The sequence below is a fragment of the Balaenoptera physalus genome, assembly GCF_965194825.1.
Source record: "Balaenoptera physalus genome assembly, chromosome: 10".
Classification (NCBI taxonomy): Eukaryota; Metazoa; Chordata; class Mammalia; order Artiodactyla; family Balaenopteridae; genus Balaenoptera; species Balaenoptera physalus.
The window spans coordinates 32039471-32057861 of record NC_138889.1 but is presented as its reverse complement, the minus strand read 5'-3'; the positions used below and the strand labels follow the sequence as shown (position 1 = coordinate 32057861).

The 18391-nt window shown below is 36.7% G+C and overlaps 1 protein-coding gene across 2 annotated transcripts in view; it reads right to left on the bottom strand.

The window, feature by feature from the left end:
* The window catches only part of PDGFD (platelet derived growth factor D), a 227325-nt gene that overhangs the window by 22466 nt on the left and 186468 nt on the right, over positions 1-18391 (bottom strand). For both annotated transcript variants that reach the window (XM_082410007.1, XM_082410008.1), the window contains exons 4-5: positions 6082-6144; positions 1884-2082 (exon numbers count right to left, since the gene is read on the bottom strand). In XM_082410007.1, the coding sequence (XP_082266133.1) occupies positions 1884-2082; positions 6082-6144 (262 nt within the window). The remainder of the gene's footprint in view (positions 1-1883; positions 2083-6081; positions 6145-18391) is intronic.

Here is an 18391-nt window from a genome sequence, read left to right as displayed (position 1 = left end):
TCTGGGGAAAAATAAGTAATGAATTTAGGTGATTTTTAAATTTTAATACTTCAAAAAAATAGGTGTCAAGAAGGGCTGTCCCTCAAATAGCTACAGTGGTTAAGATACTTGAAGACAGAGTCAGATTTTATCATTTCTTTCTCCAATACCATTTTTAATATTTTTTTCTGGGGTTTTCAAAACATAGTGAGTATTTTACTTTCCTTCAAGTTGACCTAGTAGAGATCCAAAGACAGCAACGCTTTATAGAAAAGCCATTTCTTCTCTGAATTGAATCCAATCTGAGCCCTGGGGAAATTCGATTTGAGAGTTACACTGACCTACATATGACATATCTGCATAACATCAGGGCCACCACTGACTCTGTTGTCCCCACTTAGCTGTGCACTTTAAGTATATAAGATTATGACCTAAGCCATAAGCAGCAGACCCAGGCAGGAGTTAACTAACTAGTCATTTCAGCCTACATGTTTTAATATGTTGTCCTTACCAACATAAACATTATCTACAAAAGGGCCCAGGGTTCCTTTTAATTCCTGAAAGTACCCATGTTATTACAAAGTATAGGAAACAAGCTGTATTGTCCTAAATACCTTTATATCTATGATGCAAGCCAGCCTTACAAGACTTGTAGAGAAAGTTTAAATAATAACAAATCTTAAACATAACAGACTAGAAATTATAGTTTTATTCAATGAGGTAATTACAAGTTATTTCTATATTAATTTGAGTTAAACATTCAAATAAACATCCATGTCCTAAGATCATATCACTCAGATGTAGTACTAGGATACCTATTTTTTAAGAGTGTAAGTATTACTGTTTTAACTCATGATGTTTTAATTCTGCCTGAATATTCCTTTCTTCTCCCTTCATTTGCTTTCCTGAACCTTCCAGCTGAATGTGTGCCCTCACACTTGTCCAAAATATCCCAGATATTGGTTTCTTCCTTGAGACATTTATATCCTATGAACCACCAAGGGCACAAAGCACATAGTAGGATCTCATAAAAAATTTCAGAATGGACATTGAATGAGTAGAGTGAAATTTTCCAGAGTTTTGACCATTACTTTTTTTTTTTAAATTAATTAATTTATTTATTTATGACTGTGTTGGGTCTTCGTTTCTGTGCGAGGGCTTTCTCCAGTTGTGGCAAGTGGGGGCCACTCTTCATCGCGGTGCGCGGGCCTCTCACTGTCGCGGCCTCTCCCGTTGCGGAGCACAGGCTCCAGACGCGCAGGCTCAGTAGTTGTGGCTCACGGGCCTAGTTGCTCCGCGGCATGTGGGATCTTCCCAGACCAGGGCTCGAACCCGCGTCCCCTGCTTTGGCAGGCAGATTCTCAACCACTGCACCACCAGGGAAGCCCCTTGACCATTACTTTACCAGAAGCCTCTCCTGCCAAAAATGACTGAGTCCTGGGCTAATTCAACATTCATATCCATCAGAGAGGCACAGGGGACTGTTACACAGGCACTGCCATTGGACGCAAGAGAACATGACTCTCCTTTCCTCTCCATTGCCATGCAGCCTTTGAAGAGTTATTTACCTTCCCTGACTTTGGTTGCTTCTACTGTTTACGGTGGGACTGATAATGCCTTACTTGCCAAGAAGCACAAAATTGGTCCAGATGATTTTATAAGGTCTTTTCTAACTCCAAACTATGATAGATCTTTGACTGAATCAAACCTTTCTTAGTCCCATACAAACAACACAGTTTGGACAAAACACAGAACATCATTTGAAGGTGCTGTGTAAAAGATATGTGATAATGAACTAACAGTAATCATCTGATGTAAGTGAATTAACTACATTGCATTGCGAATTCTTACTTATTACTATTAGCACTTTTATCTGCTTATGAAGAACCTTATTTGTTTCTTACCTTTTGACTTCCTGTCATGATATGACCTGCCTCGATAATGAGGGGTGTCCAAATACAGATTCTCAAGATCTTCTTGCCATGATTCTGGATTGAAGTGCTTGAGCAGATCTTCCACAGTATCAAATTCTGCAATTGTTTTGTCCAGAGTATCCGCAGTGAGAGTGGGGTCCGTTACTGATGGAGAGTGATAGGATACCCCCTAAGAGTGACATACAGCTCAGTGTACTCAGAAAAAGTCCATTGTTATGAAATACAAGAGTCACAAAACCATATGGAAGGAACATAAACAGACTTCTGATTACAAGACATCATGTACATAAATATCATGCTAAGCCACTATGCCATAGTCTTGCTATATTCCTAAATAAGAACAATTAAGTGGTAAGTCATAGTCATTCACTTTTTTGCAAATCAAAAACAGGAAGGTCATAAAACATCCAGGTCATCTGAATTGTAATCATTAAAAAAAATACCAGCTAAATGGAAATATCAAAATAAATCATCCAATTTCTTGGTTCAAAGTCTCAAATCATCATATCCATATCAACAAATAATGGTGAGCAGGTAAATTCTGAACTCCTTTCCATGCAAATCTTGAATAATCCATTCATCCTCTCCATTTAGCCTCAGTGTCCCATCTTTGTAGCTCACTTAGCATTGTAGACGTTCTGTGAACAGGGTTTAAATTTACTCTGGAGACATCTTGATAAAATTTGGCACTTTAACCAGCTTACTGTCAACAAGGATAATGAGCCATGAAACTGGCTCCCTTGACCTAAGAGTAGAAGATTCACATGCGTGTGCGTGCATTTATTTTTTAACATCTTTATTGGAGTATAATTGCTTTACAATGGTGTGTTAGTTTCTGCTGTATAACAAAGTGAATCAGCTACACGTATACATATATCCCCATATCTCCTCTCTCTTGCGTCTCCCTCCTACCCTCTCTATCCTACCCCTCTAGGTGGTCACAAAGCACCGAGCTGATCTCCCTGTGCTATGTAGCTGCTTCCCACTAGCTATGTATTTTACATTTGGTAGTGTATATATGTCCATGCCATTCTCTCACTTCGTCTCAGCTTCCCCTTCCCCCTCCCCATGTGTGTGTGCATTTTAAGTGCTATAGTTTGTGAGGGATCCCAGTTGCCATTAAAACATTCTCAGGAACACTCTTCAAATGGGGAATGCAACATCATTGAAAGTCTGGAAGGGATTATGTATTTTGCCATGGAATACACCCCCACTTAACTTTCCAAGCACTTACTTCACTAACCCTTGTACAATCTAGAGGTAAATGAGCCATGTAGCAAACATCTCTGTAAAAATTCATGACCCATTAACAAGGAAATGGAAAGCACATAGTCTACAATGATTTCTAAATGTCTTTAAAGAAACTGCCAAACAAATAAGATCCCCCAAGGGCAAATATCTCATATCTCTACAGGAAAAATAGAGATTAACGAAAACTTGCATTTCTGAAACTCAGCTGCATTCCTACTGAGAAATAATATGCCTATGCATTATAGAGTCCCAGACAGTAAAGCCCACATTTATATTCTCACTCTCAGGTAACACTTTTTCTTTTTAGCCAATCAAGATCCAAAGGTCCCCAAAAGATTACTTGCTCTTAGGGTAACAGTCTGTCTTTAGCAAAACTAAGAGGTTTTATAAAAGCATAACATACCATTGGTGTAATTTAGGAGATTTCAAACACGTCCTATAGGGAAAGGGAGTAGGTGGCAGACGGGGTTTGGGGAGTAGCGTGTGAGACATGAGATAGATTGCTGAAGGTATCAGGCCAGCTCCTTAATCTAGGAGTATATGTGTGTGTGTGTGTGTGTGTCTCATAGAAGCTGAACCCTGATTGAAGCACATCACTTCTGACTTTCAGATCCCTCTTGGCATCCTATGCTAAAGGCGGCAAAATTTATGACTCAGTAACAAAATTCCAAATTCCCATTCAACTTTGTATTGTCAGGATTTACAGTCTACCTGGCTCATACACAACAGATGATTTACAATTAGCTTTGTATCATGTGGGTCTAAGATCCAAAAAGTCAAAATGAGCTGGCCAAAGTTAGGTGCATGGCAGCATATGAAAGCTTTGAAATTAAAATTCTTTCCTCTTTTTTGAAACAAAAGCAGGAACGTCAATCAAGCCATTCAGACACAAGCAGAAGCTACTTAAATGGCTCTGAGGAACTCCTGGCAAGGAGTTTCCTGGGGTTGGTCCTATCAGTACCTAAGGTGTAGTGTGTATTCAGATATCTCTCCAAGAGAAAGCTGTGGAGGGGATCTTAATCCCTGAGGAGGAGGAGGGAGTCTAGTTTCTTCTAACATTAGTCTGAAGAGCAAATCCAAACCGTAGGTAAAATGTAAAAGTGTCCTTGTGTGTGAGTTTTACTGCTCTTTTCAAGTTTTGACTTGAAACACTAATGATATTTAAGAAAATATTTATGAGCGACTAGGTGATCTAATCAACCCACGAGAATATTTTTGTTTCCGAGGCAATTATATAAGAACTATTTTTGAGAGAAATACTAGTTGGGTGTGCCTCTTTCAATTGCACTGTAAATTTGATCTCATTCAGCTTTTGTTATATGTTTGTAAAATCAATTTTAAAGCTAGGTGAATTATTTTAAAGTAATGATAAAAATCTGTAAAAATGTTCTGAAAACTGTAAACCGGTTTCAACAAAAACAAAGAATGGTTTATACAGAAGTAAATGGGAGGTCCAAGGGCCCTTGCTCCTACTCCAGAAGGTTCTTGAAAATCAGAATGAAAAAGAAGCTAGGTCTCCCTGGTCTTCCTAGAGGACTCAGCAGAACCTGGACTTGGAACTCAACCCAGAAGAGTTTCCAGTGGGTTTGGACCTAGAGCTGAGCTTCCACAGATGCACCAAATGGACAGGACAATCCTTCTATTTAAGAGGACCTGGATTATCCTGAATCAGTGACGGGTCCTTTAAACTGATTTCTGCCCTTCGGGCAGGAATGATTAGATAACCCTGAGCTATCATGTGTAAGATACTTGAGAAGCCAGAGGATCTCCTGACAGAATAGACCACTAGGTCCTGAATGGCAAAAGCTGCCACTGGCATGTACCTTGAATTGTCAGTCTTGGGCTGCTAACTGCCCACACCTCTTGCCTAGCCTCCCAGCTCCTCAGTATTACCTGCCTTATTTTAATTTTCACCTTCCTGACAATGATTGCCTATACTCAGCTAGGTTCAGAGCATGCATTCTTGACCATCAGAAACGAACAAAACACTCTTAATATCACCAGTAGAGACCCCACTGATCTCAATCAGATCATGTTCTAGTTCAGCAGCCACACCAGGTGAATTAAATAGTCACAGAATCCATAGCTGAAGAAATCCTGGCATCTGAGGGAATTTTTTAAAAATCCCTCCAAGAACAAAAGATAGACCATCACTTCTGGAAAAAAAAATCAACTCTGACTCAGCCACACTAACCCACTTTAGAACCATGGACAAGCTTTCTCCATGCTCTTAATGTTTTAATGAACAACTGCATTCATCATCTTGCAGTTTATTGCTACATAAGTGCTACCCATAAGATTGGTGAAAACAAAGTCTGCTCTTTCTGTACAAAGTAGATAAGTATACAGAATACTGGGAAATGACTAAATTTGGAGGAAAAAAAAATGGAGCATGAACCATTTTATAGTTTCAGGGTGAGTTATGTTTTATTTCCAAGCCAAATAGAACACAAGCCTGCCTTGCACTTAAGTTATGTTACCATAAACATGGATTTTTCACATCTGAAAAGATCCTTGAAAATGCAAAGGTTAACGGAATCCCCTGGAATATTCAAAAAACTATTTCAAAATTCCCCACTTGAGCTTAGGCCCTGAACTGTTTCATACCTTTGATATGTCTGGACAGTCCTTTAGTTGCAACGTTCTGCTTTGAAATTGATAAATATTTAAGTCATTGTCTATCCTGTGTTCCTACAAGGGGTACTGACATTTCCTGGAAACCTTTCTGAAAGAGGAGAAAAAAGGGCATCTGACATAGCCCACTATAACCTAAAAAAAATGGAAGAACACATCATGTTTGAGATCTGGTTTTGGGTCCAGCCATAGATCCTTCATGCAGCTGAAGTCATCCTAGGGTTGACCTTAGTTACTTCTCCATCAGTTGTCTTTGCAGGCAACAGAAAAATAAATTACTTACTGAGATAGAGCTTGTGACTGACTCCCAATTGGTCTCTGAGGCTGCTGCGGGTTGGAAATCTTCCTAGAAGGCAAAGAAACATCCATGCAAGTCAGGCAAACCTCTGTTCAATTCATTACATGCACAGTTTCATCTCAGCCATCTGAATCTTCTTCCAACTAAGTGACAACAGGAATACAGGCTACATTACTGCTGAACAGGTCACCATCTGCCTTAAGCACCTCTCCTCAAGAATCCTTGTCATTCAAGACATGGACAACTGCAGTCACATTTACTTATAAACACTGGCGAAATAAAAAAATGTGGGGACAGGAGTTCAAATTTTAACTCAGCCATCTACTGACTGTGTGACCTCAGGAAATCTACTCTCCTCTCTTCCTCTTCTGTAAAAGGCTGGTATGGGATGCTTAAATTACAGGGCTGTTTTGAGAATTAAATGCATTAGTTATGTAATTATAACTAGCACTTAAAGTGCTTAATAAAGAGTAATGATAATTATTGTCAGTATTAATGGTTATTTGGTTTGAACTACCTCCTGCATCACTTTCAATCTGTGATCTTTTCAAAGATAAATTAACTGACAAAGTGCTATTCCTGACTCTATCAGGAAATGTCAGAAAGACTGGCAGGGGGAAGAAAATGGCCATGGGAGGGACAGAGTACTACCCACTCAAGAAAAGAAAGTAGAGAGCAGACCTGAGAAAGTTAGTTATCTCAGAAGTCTTAAAGGATTTGTGACCTCAGAGAAAGAAATTTCTCTTATAAGGCAAAGTTCTTTCTGATTTGTCTGTAAGTTTCATGTTAATTACTCCAGTAGCAGTAAGTTTTAAAAACATAATGGGAAGGAAAGCTGATACTATCATTTTTACAAGTCACAGATGGTTTCTTGACCCTGCTGAAATAAATCACCTTGGTTAATTTCTTCCAGCCTGATCAGGGAGTAGGAGGTATTTTAAGATGATGCTGATAAAAAATTCAGCCACTCAAATCTGACAGCTTATACACCCAAGTATACTGAATGAGAGCTAAGTATCAGGTCTAAATTTCATCAGCATTTTGAGAAGCCAGAAATGTATTTGTTAAGTGTTCATGATGAAACTGGTTTATATATAACTGTCTACGTTGAAGAAATTTTAGTTGTTTACCAGAGGGAACTAAGGCAAATGTGGGCTTCAAGGAATGAACATCTATTAAAAACTGGCTGGACATCACTATTCTAATCTCAACCTCAGGGAAGAGAGGAAAGAAAGAGAAAATGTGGTCTCTGCACCCTGCAAGACAGAATATACATGAAAAGGGCACTGAATTCTCACAGAAGAATGTGTGCAAACAAATGGAGGTTGGCATTTATATGAGTCTTCATAAACTGGTAAACAGGTGAAAAAAGCAAGAAAGCCAATGGTTTCCCCCTGTCTTGAAGAGACTATTGGTGGGAGAACATATTCCAGATAAGAAACTGGGACACGAGCAATTCTCAGATCAGAGAATTTTCAGTTTTACTCATTCATTATATATTTGTTAATCATCTACTGTGATACATTCTAAGCTGAGGGTAGAATCACAAGGAAATAAGAAACTATACTTGCCCTCATGGAGTTTAAAATGTAGACACATAAACAGGTGAACAAACTCATGCAGGTGCTCTGATACTCATCAGGATACCACAGGCAGTAAAAAATTCTACATGCAGAGGAAGTGAGTGGGCTTTAGAAAAATTTTGCATAAGGAGGTGACTCTTGAGCTGAGTTTTGTAGACTCGTAAGTAGATGGTTATTTGCAAGAAAGGTGGAGTAGAAGACTCAGTCAAAGAGAGAGAGATCTAGACAATGTGAGGAAAGCATACAGAAAAAGTAGCCAGCTGATGGGGAAAGTTAATGAGTCATGTTGGACATAAAGTGTTTGAGGTGCTTATACAATGTCCAGGTAGAGATGTTCAGGAATCAATTTGTTACATGAGAATGGACCTCATGAGCGAGTCTTGAACTTGAGATATAAATTTGGGAATCATCAGCATAAAAATGGCTGATGTATATAACATTGTGTAATTAATTAAAGCAAGTAATGGATTATATCAACAACATATGAAAATCAGAAGAGAGATAATCTTAAAATCTTGGAAGTGAAAAGAATTTTTAGGATTATCTAGTCCAATCTCTTCATTTTAATTATTAGAAAACCAATTCTCAGAAAGATAGATGGTGTGCTCTGTATCACGTAGCCTTCTTCTGGGAATGCTTGGACCAGCAAAGCCCATTCCTCAGTACAAATTGTGTGGTGATCTTTCACATCATTTACAGCTAGCTTGATAATTGTATGCCCGAGGGAAAAAGATGGATCAGAGTCCAAAAAGGGAGTCAAAAGAAAAGCAGGAAAGGAATAAAGCAGAGTATTGGTAGAAGGTTCTATGTAAATTCTATAAGTATTATAAGATAGGGGTCCAATTTCATTCTTTTGCATTTAAATATCTAGTTTTCCCAGCACCATTTATTGAAGACTATCTTCTTCACTATCTGGGCTACAGGATTCTAACCAGACACTTTAACAGGCACAAATGATAAAGGATTTCATTAAATCCTAGATAAAATGTAAATTTACCTTCTCTAAGGAACATGAATATTAGACATTTAAAAGAAACCAACTATTTTTACCTTATTTCAAAAGTTTGCCATTATTTATAAATGACATTTAAAATAAACTTATAAAAGGGAATGATATCCCTTATAAAAATAAAATACAGAAACTCCAAACTTTAGCCCTGAATGGAGAATCTCTCCATGGGAAGGAACACAGCAATTTTACTTTCTAAATTTATCCTCACTATGATCATTCTCATCTCTTCCCCCATAACCTCCCAAATCCAAGATACCAGTAAGTCTGCCAACTGCCTGTTAACTTTCTCCATGCTTCTACCTTTCTCCGTAGAGTCCACATTCCACATGGCAGCTGGAATTATCTTTTTTTCCGCAGCTTTATTGAGAAATAATTGAGATAAAACACTGTGTAAGTCTAAAGTATATAATGTGATAATTTGATGATATGTATATATCGCTAAATGATTACCACAATAAGGTTAACACATCCATCAACCCACATAATTACAAGTTTGTGTGTGTGTGTGTGTGTGTGTGTGTGAAAGAGAGTGTGGTGAGAACATTTAAGATCTATTCTCTTAGCAACTTTCAAGTACACAATACAGCAGTCATCATGAATTAGATCCCTAGAACTTATTCATCTTATAACTAGAAGTCCGTACCAACATCCCACCATTTCCCCAACTCTTCTGCCCCTCATTCTACTCTGTTTCTATGTGAATTTCATTTGTTTTTTTAAAGATTCCACATATAAGTGAGATCATACAGTTTTTATCTTGTTTTACTTAGTTCACCCAGGATAATGTCCTCAAGGTCCATCCATGTTGTCACAAATGCAGGATTTCCTTCTTTATTGTGATTAAAAAATATATATACATATAAAATGTAAAATATATATAATATATACAACATACATATATATATAATTTATATATATCATATTTTCTTTATCCATTCATCTATCAATGGACACTTATGTCGTTTCCATGTCTTAGCTATTGTGAATAATGCAATGAATGTGGGGTTGCAGATCTCTCTTCAATATAGTGATTTCATTTCCTTCGGATATATATCCAGAAGTGGGATTGCTGGATCATATGGTAGTTCTATTTTTAATTTTTCAGGAACCTCCATACTGTTTTCTATAGTGGCTGCGCCAATTTACATTCCCACCAAAAAGTGCATTAGGGTTTCCTTTATTCCACATCCTCAACAACAGTTGTTATCTCTTGTCTTTTTAATAATAGTCATCCTAACAGGTGGGAGGTAATATCTTATTGTGGTTTTGATTTGCATTTCCCTGATGACTAGTGATGGTAAGCATCTTTTCATGTACCTGTTGACCATTTATATGCCTTTGGATAAAATGTTTATTCAGGTCCTCTGCCCATTTTTAAATCAGATTATTTGGTTCTTTTTTTTTTTTTTTTTTTTTTTTTGCTAGTGAGTTGTATGAGTTCTTTATATCTTTTTGATATTAACTTCTTATCAGATACGTAGTTTGCAAATATTTTCTCCCATTCTACAGGTTGCATTTTCATTCTGTTGATTGTTTCTTTTGCTGTGTAGAAGCTTTTTATTTTGATGTAGTCCAACTGCTTATTTTTACATATATTGCCTTTGCTTTTGTTGTCATATCAAAAAAAATCATTGCTAAGACCAATGTCAAGGAGCTTTTCCCCTACGTTTTCTTCTAGGAGTTTCATGGTTTCAGATCTTATATTTAAGTCTTTAATCTATATTTAGTTAGTTTTTGTGAGTAGTGTAAGATCGGGGTCCAATTTCATTATTTTGTATTTGCATATCTAGTTTTCCCAACACCATTTATTGAAGACTATCTTTCCTCTATTGAATATTCCTGATTCCACTGTGAAATACTGATTTATTTCTTGGCTCTCGATTCTATTTCATTGATATCTTTTTAAACTGTAAATCAAGTCACTTTTGTCTTCTGCTTAAAACACTCCAACAGCTTTCCATTGCACTCAGGATCTGGTTTTATAAGAGCTGACCACTGCTTGCCTCATCTCCTGGTGTCTACATTTCTCACTAACTCCCCTCTCACTACACTGGCCTTCTTACAATCTTTCAAATAACACTCCAAGCTTATTCTCCCTTTGGATCTAAATTTGTTGTTGGCTGGGATGCCCTTTCTCCAGGTCTTCAGTGACTGGCTCCTCATCAGTTGGTTCTCTGTTCAAGTATCATATATTTAGAGAACGTCCTTTGAACGCTCTGTTTAAAGTACTTCCACTCTTTGTCACGCTATTCACATAACTGGCTTAATCTTCTTCAAAGCATTTATGATGAACAGAAATGATTTTATATTGTTTTATTGCTGATTATCTCTTTCCCCAACTAGAAAGTATGCTCTTGAATGGCAGGGACCTTGTTTATTGTTCTCCACTCTATCCCAAGTTCCTAGCTAATTTTGGTACAGATTCCAATTTCTCTGATCCCCAGTGTACATTCAGGAAAGACGTTCAGCTGCTACCCCCCAGTATAGGCAAGCAATACAGATGGTCCTCAACTTAAGATTGTTCAACTTTATGATGGTGCAAAAGTGATATGCCTTCAGTAAAAACTGCACTTTAAATTTTGATCTTTTCCCCAACTAGCAATATGTGGTATGATACTCTCTCCCAGTCATCCACGAGATCATGAGGGTAAACAACTGACACACTACAACCATTTTGTACCCATACAGTCATTCTGTTTTTCATTTTCAGTACAGTATTCAATAAATTTCATGAGATATTCAACACTTTATTATAAAATAGGCTTTGTGTTAGATGATTTTGCCCAACAATAAGCTAATGTGTGTTCTGAGCATGTTTAAGGTAGGTTAAGCTAAGCTACAATGTTTGGTAGATGAGGTGTATTAAATGCATTTTCGACTTATGATATTTTCAACAGGTTTCAACCTTGTCATAAGTTGAGGAAGATCTGTAGTTTATAACCAGAGTCCTTTCTGAGCAGTTGGTGCCTATGTCATACTATTTGTTACATACTTTTAATATCATCCTGGGTAGACTGCTAGTTTTTCGAGCTGCAGTTTAATTAAAGACAAACTCCTTTTTCATGGGTGCTGAAAGGTACTGCCCTTAGCATTACTTTAAGAAATGCTAAAATAGAACAATGAATAATCATTTAAAATGTATCAAAACAGTCCAGCTTCCAAATCATATTTCTGTTCTTTGTTACAGCAAACTCCAGTAAGTGCTTTAAAAGCCATGTCCCATTCTTCTGAGGAGAGAGAACTGTTTGCAAGCTCCAAGAAGTCATGACAAATTCAGCCCTTGATTTCCTTAGCTCTTGCTCCTGAAAGGCAGTATGTTCCATCCTAGAAGAAAGGAGCTGATATTTTGGCTATTTTGTTCCCTCAGTCTATGTAGGAATCTTAGCCCTTTGGTGCTGTGGGTACCTTACTGAGGTCATCTAGGGTCCAATGCCCTCACTTGAGAGAAAAGCAAACTGATGGTCAAAGAGAAAATGACCCATCATCCCCAAACTAATTAATTATTACTGGAGTCAGAACTAGAACCCAATAAGCTATTGTGTATGTCTTAGTCACATGCTCTTTCCAATCCACCAAATAATGACATGTATCATTCTATAATTACAGGCATCTTAATCTGCACTGCCTTAATCTAATAAGAATTAATTTATATCACTATAAATTATAATAACTTACTCTCAGCTCATGTCCTCACATTAAAATAGTTCCTAATTATATTTTGGCAGTGAAACTCATTATTTGGCATTTTGAAATGAAACTCCCTCATTCTCTGCATTTTACTATTTGGAGTAGTATTGAAAACATAGATATGATTCTCAGATCTTCACTTTTTAAACAGCTTAGTATGCATAGTTTGGTTTGTATGAGAAAAAGTGTTATAGACTAGAAAGTTGGGGAGGTATGTAAAAATAAAATCTTAAAAGTACTGCATAAAATGCAGATAAATATTTATATAATTGTAGCGTGGAAGAGATATTTCTAAGCATGAATGCTGAAGTCGGAAAACATAAAAATTGATACACCTCACGTACATAAGTCATTGTATAAATCCAAAAAATACCAAAAACAGAATTGAAAGCATAATGACAAACTAGCAAACATACTGGTAACAGATACAACAGATAAACAGTTAGTATCCTTAAAGTAAAATAAACTCATAAATCAAAAGGTTAAAAAATACAATTTTGCTAGAAAAATGTACAGCTTATATGATTGCACCAGGGCTGAAACAGTGGGAAAGAAAAAATTGACTGGGGTGTGGGGGGGATATGTGTGTCATCATTTATCTAAAGCCTTATATGTTATATTATTAGATTGAATGGTATCACCCATGTAGTCCCTGGTGGAAAATAAAAGCCTTCTTATAGAAATGTTTCTCACCAATTGCTAAATAGAGAATTGTTCAAAGATAGAATAATAAAGAATTGTTCTAGAATGATCACATTTGGCTCCACCTAAACCATGGCTAATGCAGCACAAACTTTGATGTTTTTAAAAACGGCCACAGAAATATGCAGTTCTTTTTGAAGCAGTATAATTTTATTTTATTTCATTTTTTTAGTTACTGTTGCTTTCTTTCCTTCTTTTTTATTTATTTATTTTTCTTTTCCATTATGTTTTTTTACAGGATATTGAGTATAGTTCCCTGTGCTATACAACAGGACCTTGTTATTTCTCAGAAATATGCAGTTTTTAAAAACAGCCACAGAAATATGAAGTCAGCTCAGGGCCAGACAGGCATTTATCTGGCTCTGTTTGTGGACAGTTTGCCCACAGGCTGAAAGCAAATACAGCTGGGGATAAAATAGCATTATAGGCAATGAATATTTTCAATAATAATCTCTTCTATTAAAGTCTACAATATGAATGGGAATTTCCATTTTCAGAAAGGGTATCTCCAGATAACCCTTACTTGCCTTCAGTCACCTTGAGCCCATCCCAGAGGGCAGATGGTATATCACAAGCTAATAAGTGAATAACCTACTCATTCCTCTCCCAAGGCAAGCTTGCACACATTTATTCATCGAGTGCCTGCACTGGATGTGCAAAAGAATCCTTCTCCTGTCCCTTTATAGTGGAGCTGGGGACACTTGTCTTTTGAATCTTGTTGCCAGGCCAGTATTCCAAACATTTAGGATGATTACTTGTACCACCTGTTCCTGGATCTCACAGAGGACGGCTGTTCATTTTTATCCTAGGTGATTATGCTGTATGTGAGTAGATGAGCCATGAACTGTTCATTGCTCAGAGGTCGTATTCTACCATCTCTTAAAACAAAACATATGCTACTTGGGGTTTTTAAAAAGTATTCAATCAAAACAATCTTTAACTTACCAAGGATGACTTATTTTGGAAAAATTTTAAAAGATTTCCCTAATTTTGAAAATCTTCTACTGTTTGCTGTTTTATATTCATTCTACACAGGCAAAAATGAAAGAAATATCTCTCCTTATTATATTTGTGCTTCTTGACTGAATTAATGCTTAAAAGTGTTTCTTTTGAAATGCAAAAGAAACACAAGGGATTTGTCAGGATTCATAAAACAATAACAAGCAAATACACTACAACATTTATTCCTTCAGTGAATTCTTCATTTCATGACACTCCACTCAGTTCATGACCCACTGAGGGAAATTCAAATAATGCTAAACTTGGAGCCCTGTGCCCTAGGATCACTCTATGGGTGAGATCCTTTAAAACAAAGATTTTGATACTCCAGTACATGAATTTCTGGCATGCAGTCCAAGCAATATATGTGGAAATGATACATCGATGTCCTAGTGTTCATAGGAATAGAATAAAGCAAGTATTGAAAACTCTTAGCTTCAATCAAACTCTGTGATCCAACCAAACCTTTACAAGTATATTTCATTATATGCTCACCATCAAACCAGCTCTTTTACAAGAATTAAGGGAAAAGCCTTAGTTGGATGCCAGCTTTTATTGATAACAACATGTAACACAAGGATATCAAGAATTCAAGGATCAATAATTAACAAGAATCACCAAATGTAAAATAGATAGCTAGTGGGAAGCAGCTGCATAGCACAGGGAGATCAGCTCGGTGCTTTGTGACCACCTAGAGGGGTGGGATAGGGAGGGTGGGAGAGAGACACAAGACGGAGGAGATATGGGGATGTATGTATATGTATAGCTGATTCACTTTGTTATACAGCAGAAACTAACACACCATTGTAAAGCAATTATACTCCAATAAAGATGTTAAAAAAAATAATAATTAACAAGAATCAAAGAGCATCTTTCAAAGTTAGAGAATTTGCCTGTGTAATTTAATAACATATATACTTAGAGTTATAAGAAGCTGTGTGCATGAGTCATCTATTATTGGAAATATCATTTATATAAAATAAATATACCTTTAGTAACAAATATCTCTCAGAGATAAGACATACTTGCAGATTTCCACTGATTTAAGAGTTAATTTTACCACTTTTTCATTTATCATTAGTAACAATGAAGTATGTATAATGTTTTAATTTAAAACTACTAGGATCCATCAACTAATCATCCACGTATTCTTGATGTTAATGTCAAGATATTTTTTAAAAGTTCACTTTTCTTCTTATAAGATAAAAAACTGTTTATAGTTTCTGATTTCTTCAGACGGAATTTAGTCTGGGAAGTTGCTCTCAATAGGATAAGCAAAGATTAGAGCAAACACCAGTCCAACGGTAAATAAGAAAGTTCCTCTGACAAGCAGAGAAGAGATCATCAACGTGGAGGGGGTCATGAGAGTCGTCTTGAGAACTAAAGAAGTTCCAGAGGTGTGTTTTCAAATAGAAAAAGGGTGAACAGCCTGCAATTATTGTTTGTGTACTATGACTTGAGGAAAACATAAGGATCTTAGAGAGGAGAAACAGATGATGAAGAAGGTGGTTAAAGCCTGTGTTTGCCAAACAAGGACGTCTTGGCAAAGGGCTGCACAAAAAATTGTAAATTGCAAGATACAACCTTGCTAATAGCTTTCACTGTGTTTGATACACACAAATGATAAATGAACATTTAATTTACATCTAGAAAAGTACTGCCATAGGTCTCTCTGCAATGTGTTGCTGAAAAGCTCATACAGATTTAAATTTTGTGAATAGCTCTTGTAAACACAATAAAGTAGTTTAATATTAAGAAAACCCTATGATTGTTTTGTAGCAACAGCTGCTTTTTATGGAGCCTAGATTATGTGACCAGCACTATAGGAAACCCTTTACATACGTTATCCCACTCATTTCTGTAGCTTTAAGAGATGAGAAAGTAGGGAGACAAGGTACGTAAGGAACCTGCCCATGGAATCAAGCCTGGTTATTAAGAGGCTCCACGGATACCTGAACTTGAGGCTGATTCTTCATGCTCTTTCATCTCTCCTGAACTATTCCTCCTTTCATTTATAAAGAATCCTTTTATAAGATAAACAAATACCCTTGATTTGTGCTAAGTACAGGTTTTCATACATTCCTTAAATGCATTTCAAAAAGAACATTTGGTTTGGCTCACCAGTAGCCTGAAGATTATTAAAGATTGTGCTTTTGATAGTGCTAAGCTAATCTTAAAGATTATTTTCACTACCAAGAGAAAATGAATGGCTGAGGAAATTACTTTGCTACCTCAGGAAAATTACAAGTTTGAAATGAAGAAGAGAAATACTGACCTGAATTATTCATATTTTCATTTCCTTGCACTTAGCACAATGCCTGGTACACAGTGAGCACACTTTGTTTTTTGTTTTGTTTTTGTTTTTGTTGAGGGAGGAAGTACTGTTTCAAACTCAAAATTTGAGAAACCATTTCACTTTGATTGGATGACTCTGTGCTGAAATTCACACTCCTAAGAACTACTAAACTTCTCTGTGCTTTAATGGTGTTATGTAAATGGATTATCCTCATCTTGGCCAAAAGCTAGTTCCATTATTAAGACAAATATTAAGGAAAATGGGAATTACAAACACTATGAAGATTAAGGCCATATCACAAAAATCTTTTAGCTGAAAGCATTTCCTCTATGAACTCAAATTATTGCATTGCTAATTAAAACTCCTAAGATTTTACTTTAAGGAGAAAATACCATTTAAAGTTCAATAGTCAACACAGCTTGTCATACTACCAGGAAAAAAAAAGCACTGGTGAAACATTATTCAGCAAGTGACAGGTTTATAAAGGGGGACAACTTATAAAAGAATCAGGGCAAGACATGCATAAAGCATTCAAAAAGCTGTTCATTCTTTTTAAAAATATAAATATTGCCTAGGGAGGTGACTTTGTGTTCTTGGTGACACATTTTTTCCTGTACATATTAATCCTTATCCTTATACTCGACCAGTATGCTTTCACTGGTGCTGCAACACATCATAATTATCATTTGGCACTATAGGCTACACTGAATGTGAAATATTTAATAGACATGTTTATATCATACAACTATGTAAATGAACAGTTGAACAGTTAATTCAAAGGACAACCTTTTTCTTGACCTGACTGTAAGGGGGTTTCCACACTCATTTATGTGGTTAAACTGGAGAATTGGTTACTGTAAAGTTTGAAACAAAAGTGTAGTACCCGTCCCCCTGCAAATTACACTTCACAAAGGTGAGATGAGCACATTCTTGACCTTGCAGTTCCTCTTTCCACTCCCCACTCAGCTAGCAACTAATCAAAGCAGTTCGCAGTTTTCGGATCTCTAAAGCAGGCTTGCTGTCAGCGTTATGAGCTGATCACCAAACACACAGGTCGTGAGCTTCATCCTGTGAAGGTTGGTAAAGCTTCACCCAGAGAAAAACTCAACACTCTGGCCAGACTCTGGTTAAAGCCAGTGAAGGAGGCCTCCTAGGAACAGATGTGCAACTCAGCCCATATAACTTCATCATCACTCCTGAATAAACAGCTCAAAGTCTTCTCCTACTGGTTGGGAAGATCATTTTGAATAGGACAAAAGGTGTTTAGACGAGAGATCCTGCAATCTGAATCCTATCAGTTTGTATTCATGGGTTTTTACAATTCCTTTTTACTTTTCGTTATCCTCAGTTAACTTTTGCTTGTCATTACATTAGCAGTATTCATCAGCAGTTTCAGCGAGTGAAAACACTAGGCTTTGCACAGCAAAATTTTAATCCCAGATTGGCTCTCCTTTGCTTCCTGCTATACTTTTTTGTATTATCACATGCTATGTACTTTAAGAATTCACTGCTGCATTCATCTAAGCCAAATATAATTACAAAGGTATTTTTGCTGCCAAAGAAAAAAATACAATGCATGCCAAAGTCAAAGAGAAAATACTCTAGGGCTTGGGTAAACTATTGCTTCTTCTCTACTGGATTGGGAAAAGTCAGAGCTGACTAAATTGTTGCCCAGGTTCAAGGATTAGCTGAGATATTCCCTGCATATGGGTTTTTTTAGGAATACTTCATGTCTCACACTTAAACCTTGTACCTATTTCTTATTCTCAGCAGCACAATTTTAGAGCTGGAAGGGATCTTACAGATCACTAGGTTCAACGTTCTATTCTCTATCTAAGATTTTTGAATGGCCAGAGTTTATAACTCACTGTGCTGGTCACTGGGTAATGCATAGATGCATAAGATGTAAAACTGCCCTTGAGGAATTTACCATCTAGATTAATTCTAATTCCCCACTCTTGTCATTCCCTTGCACATCAGCAACTTTTAGTTCCATAATGGCTTATCATTATGTGA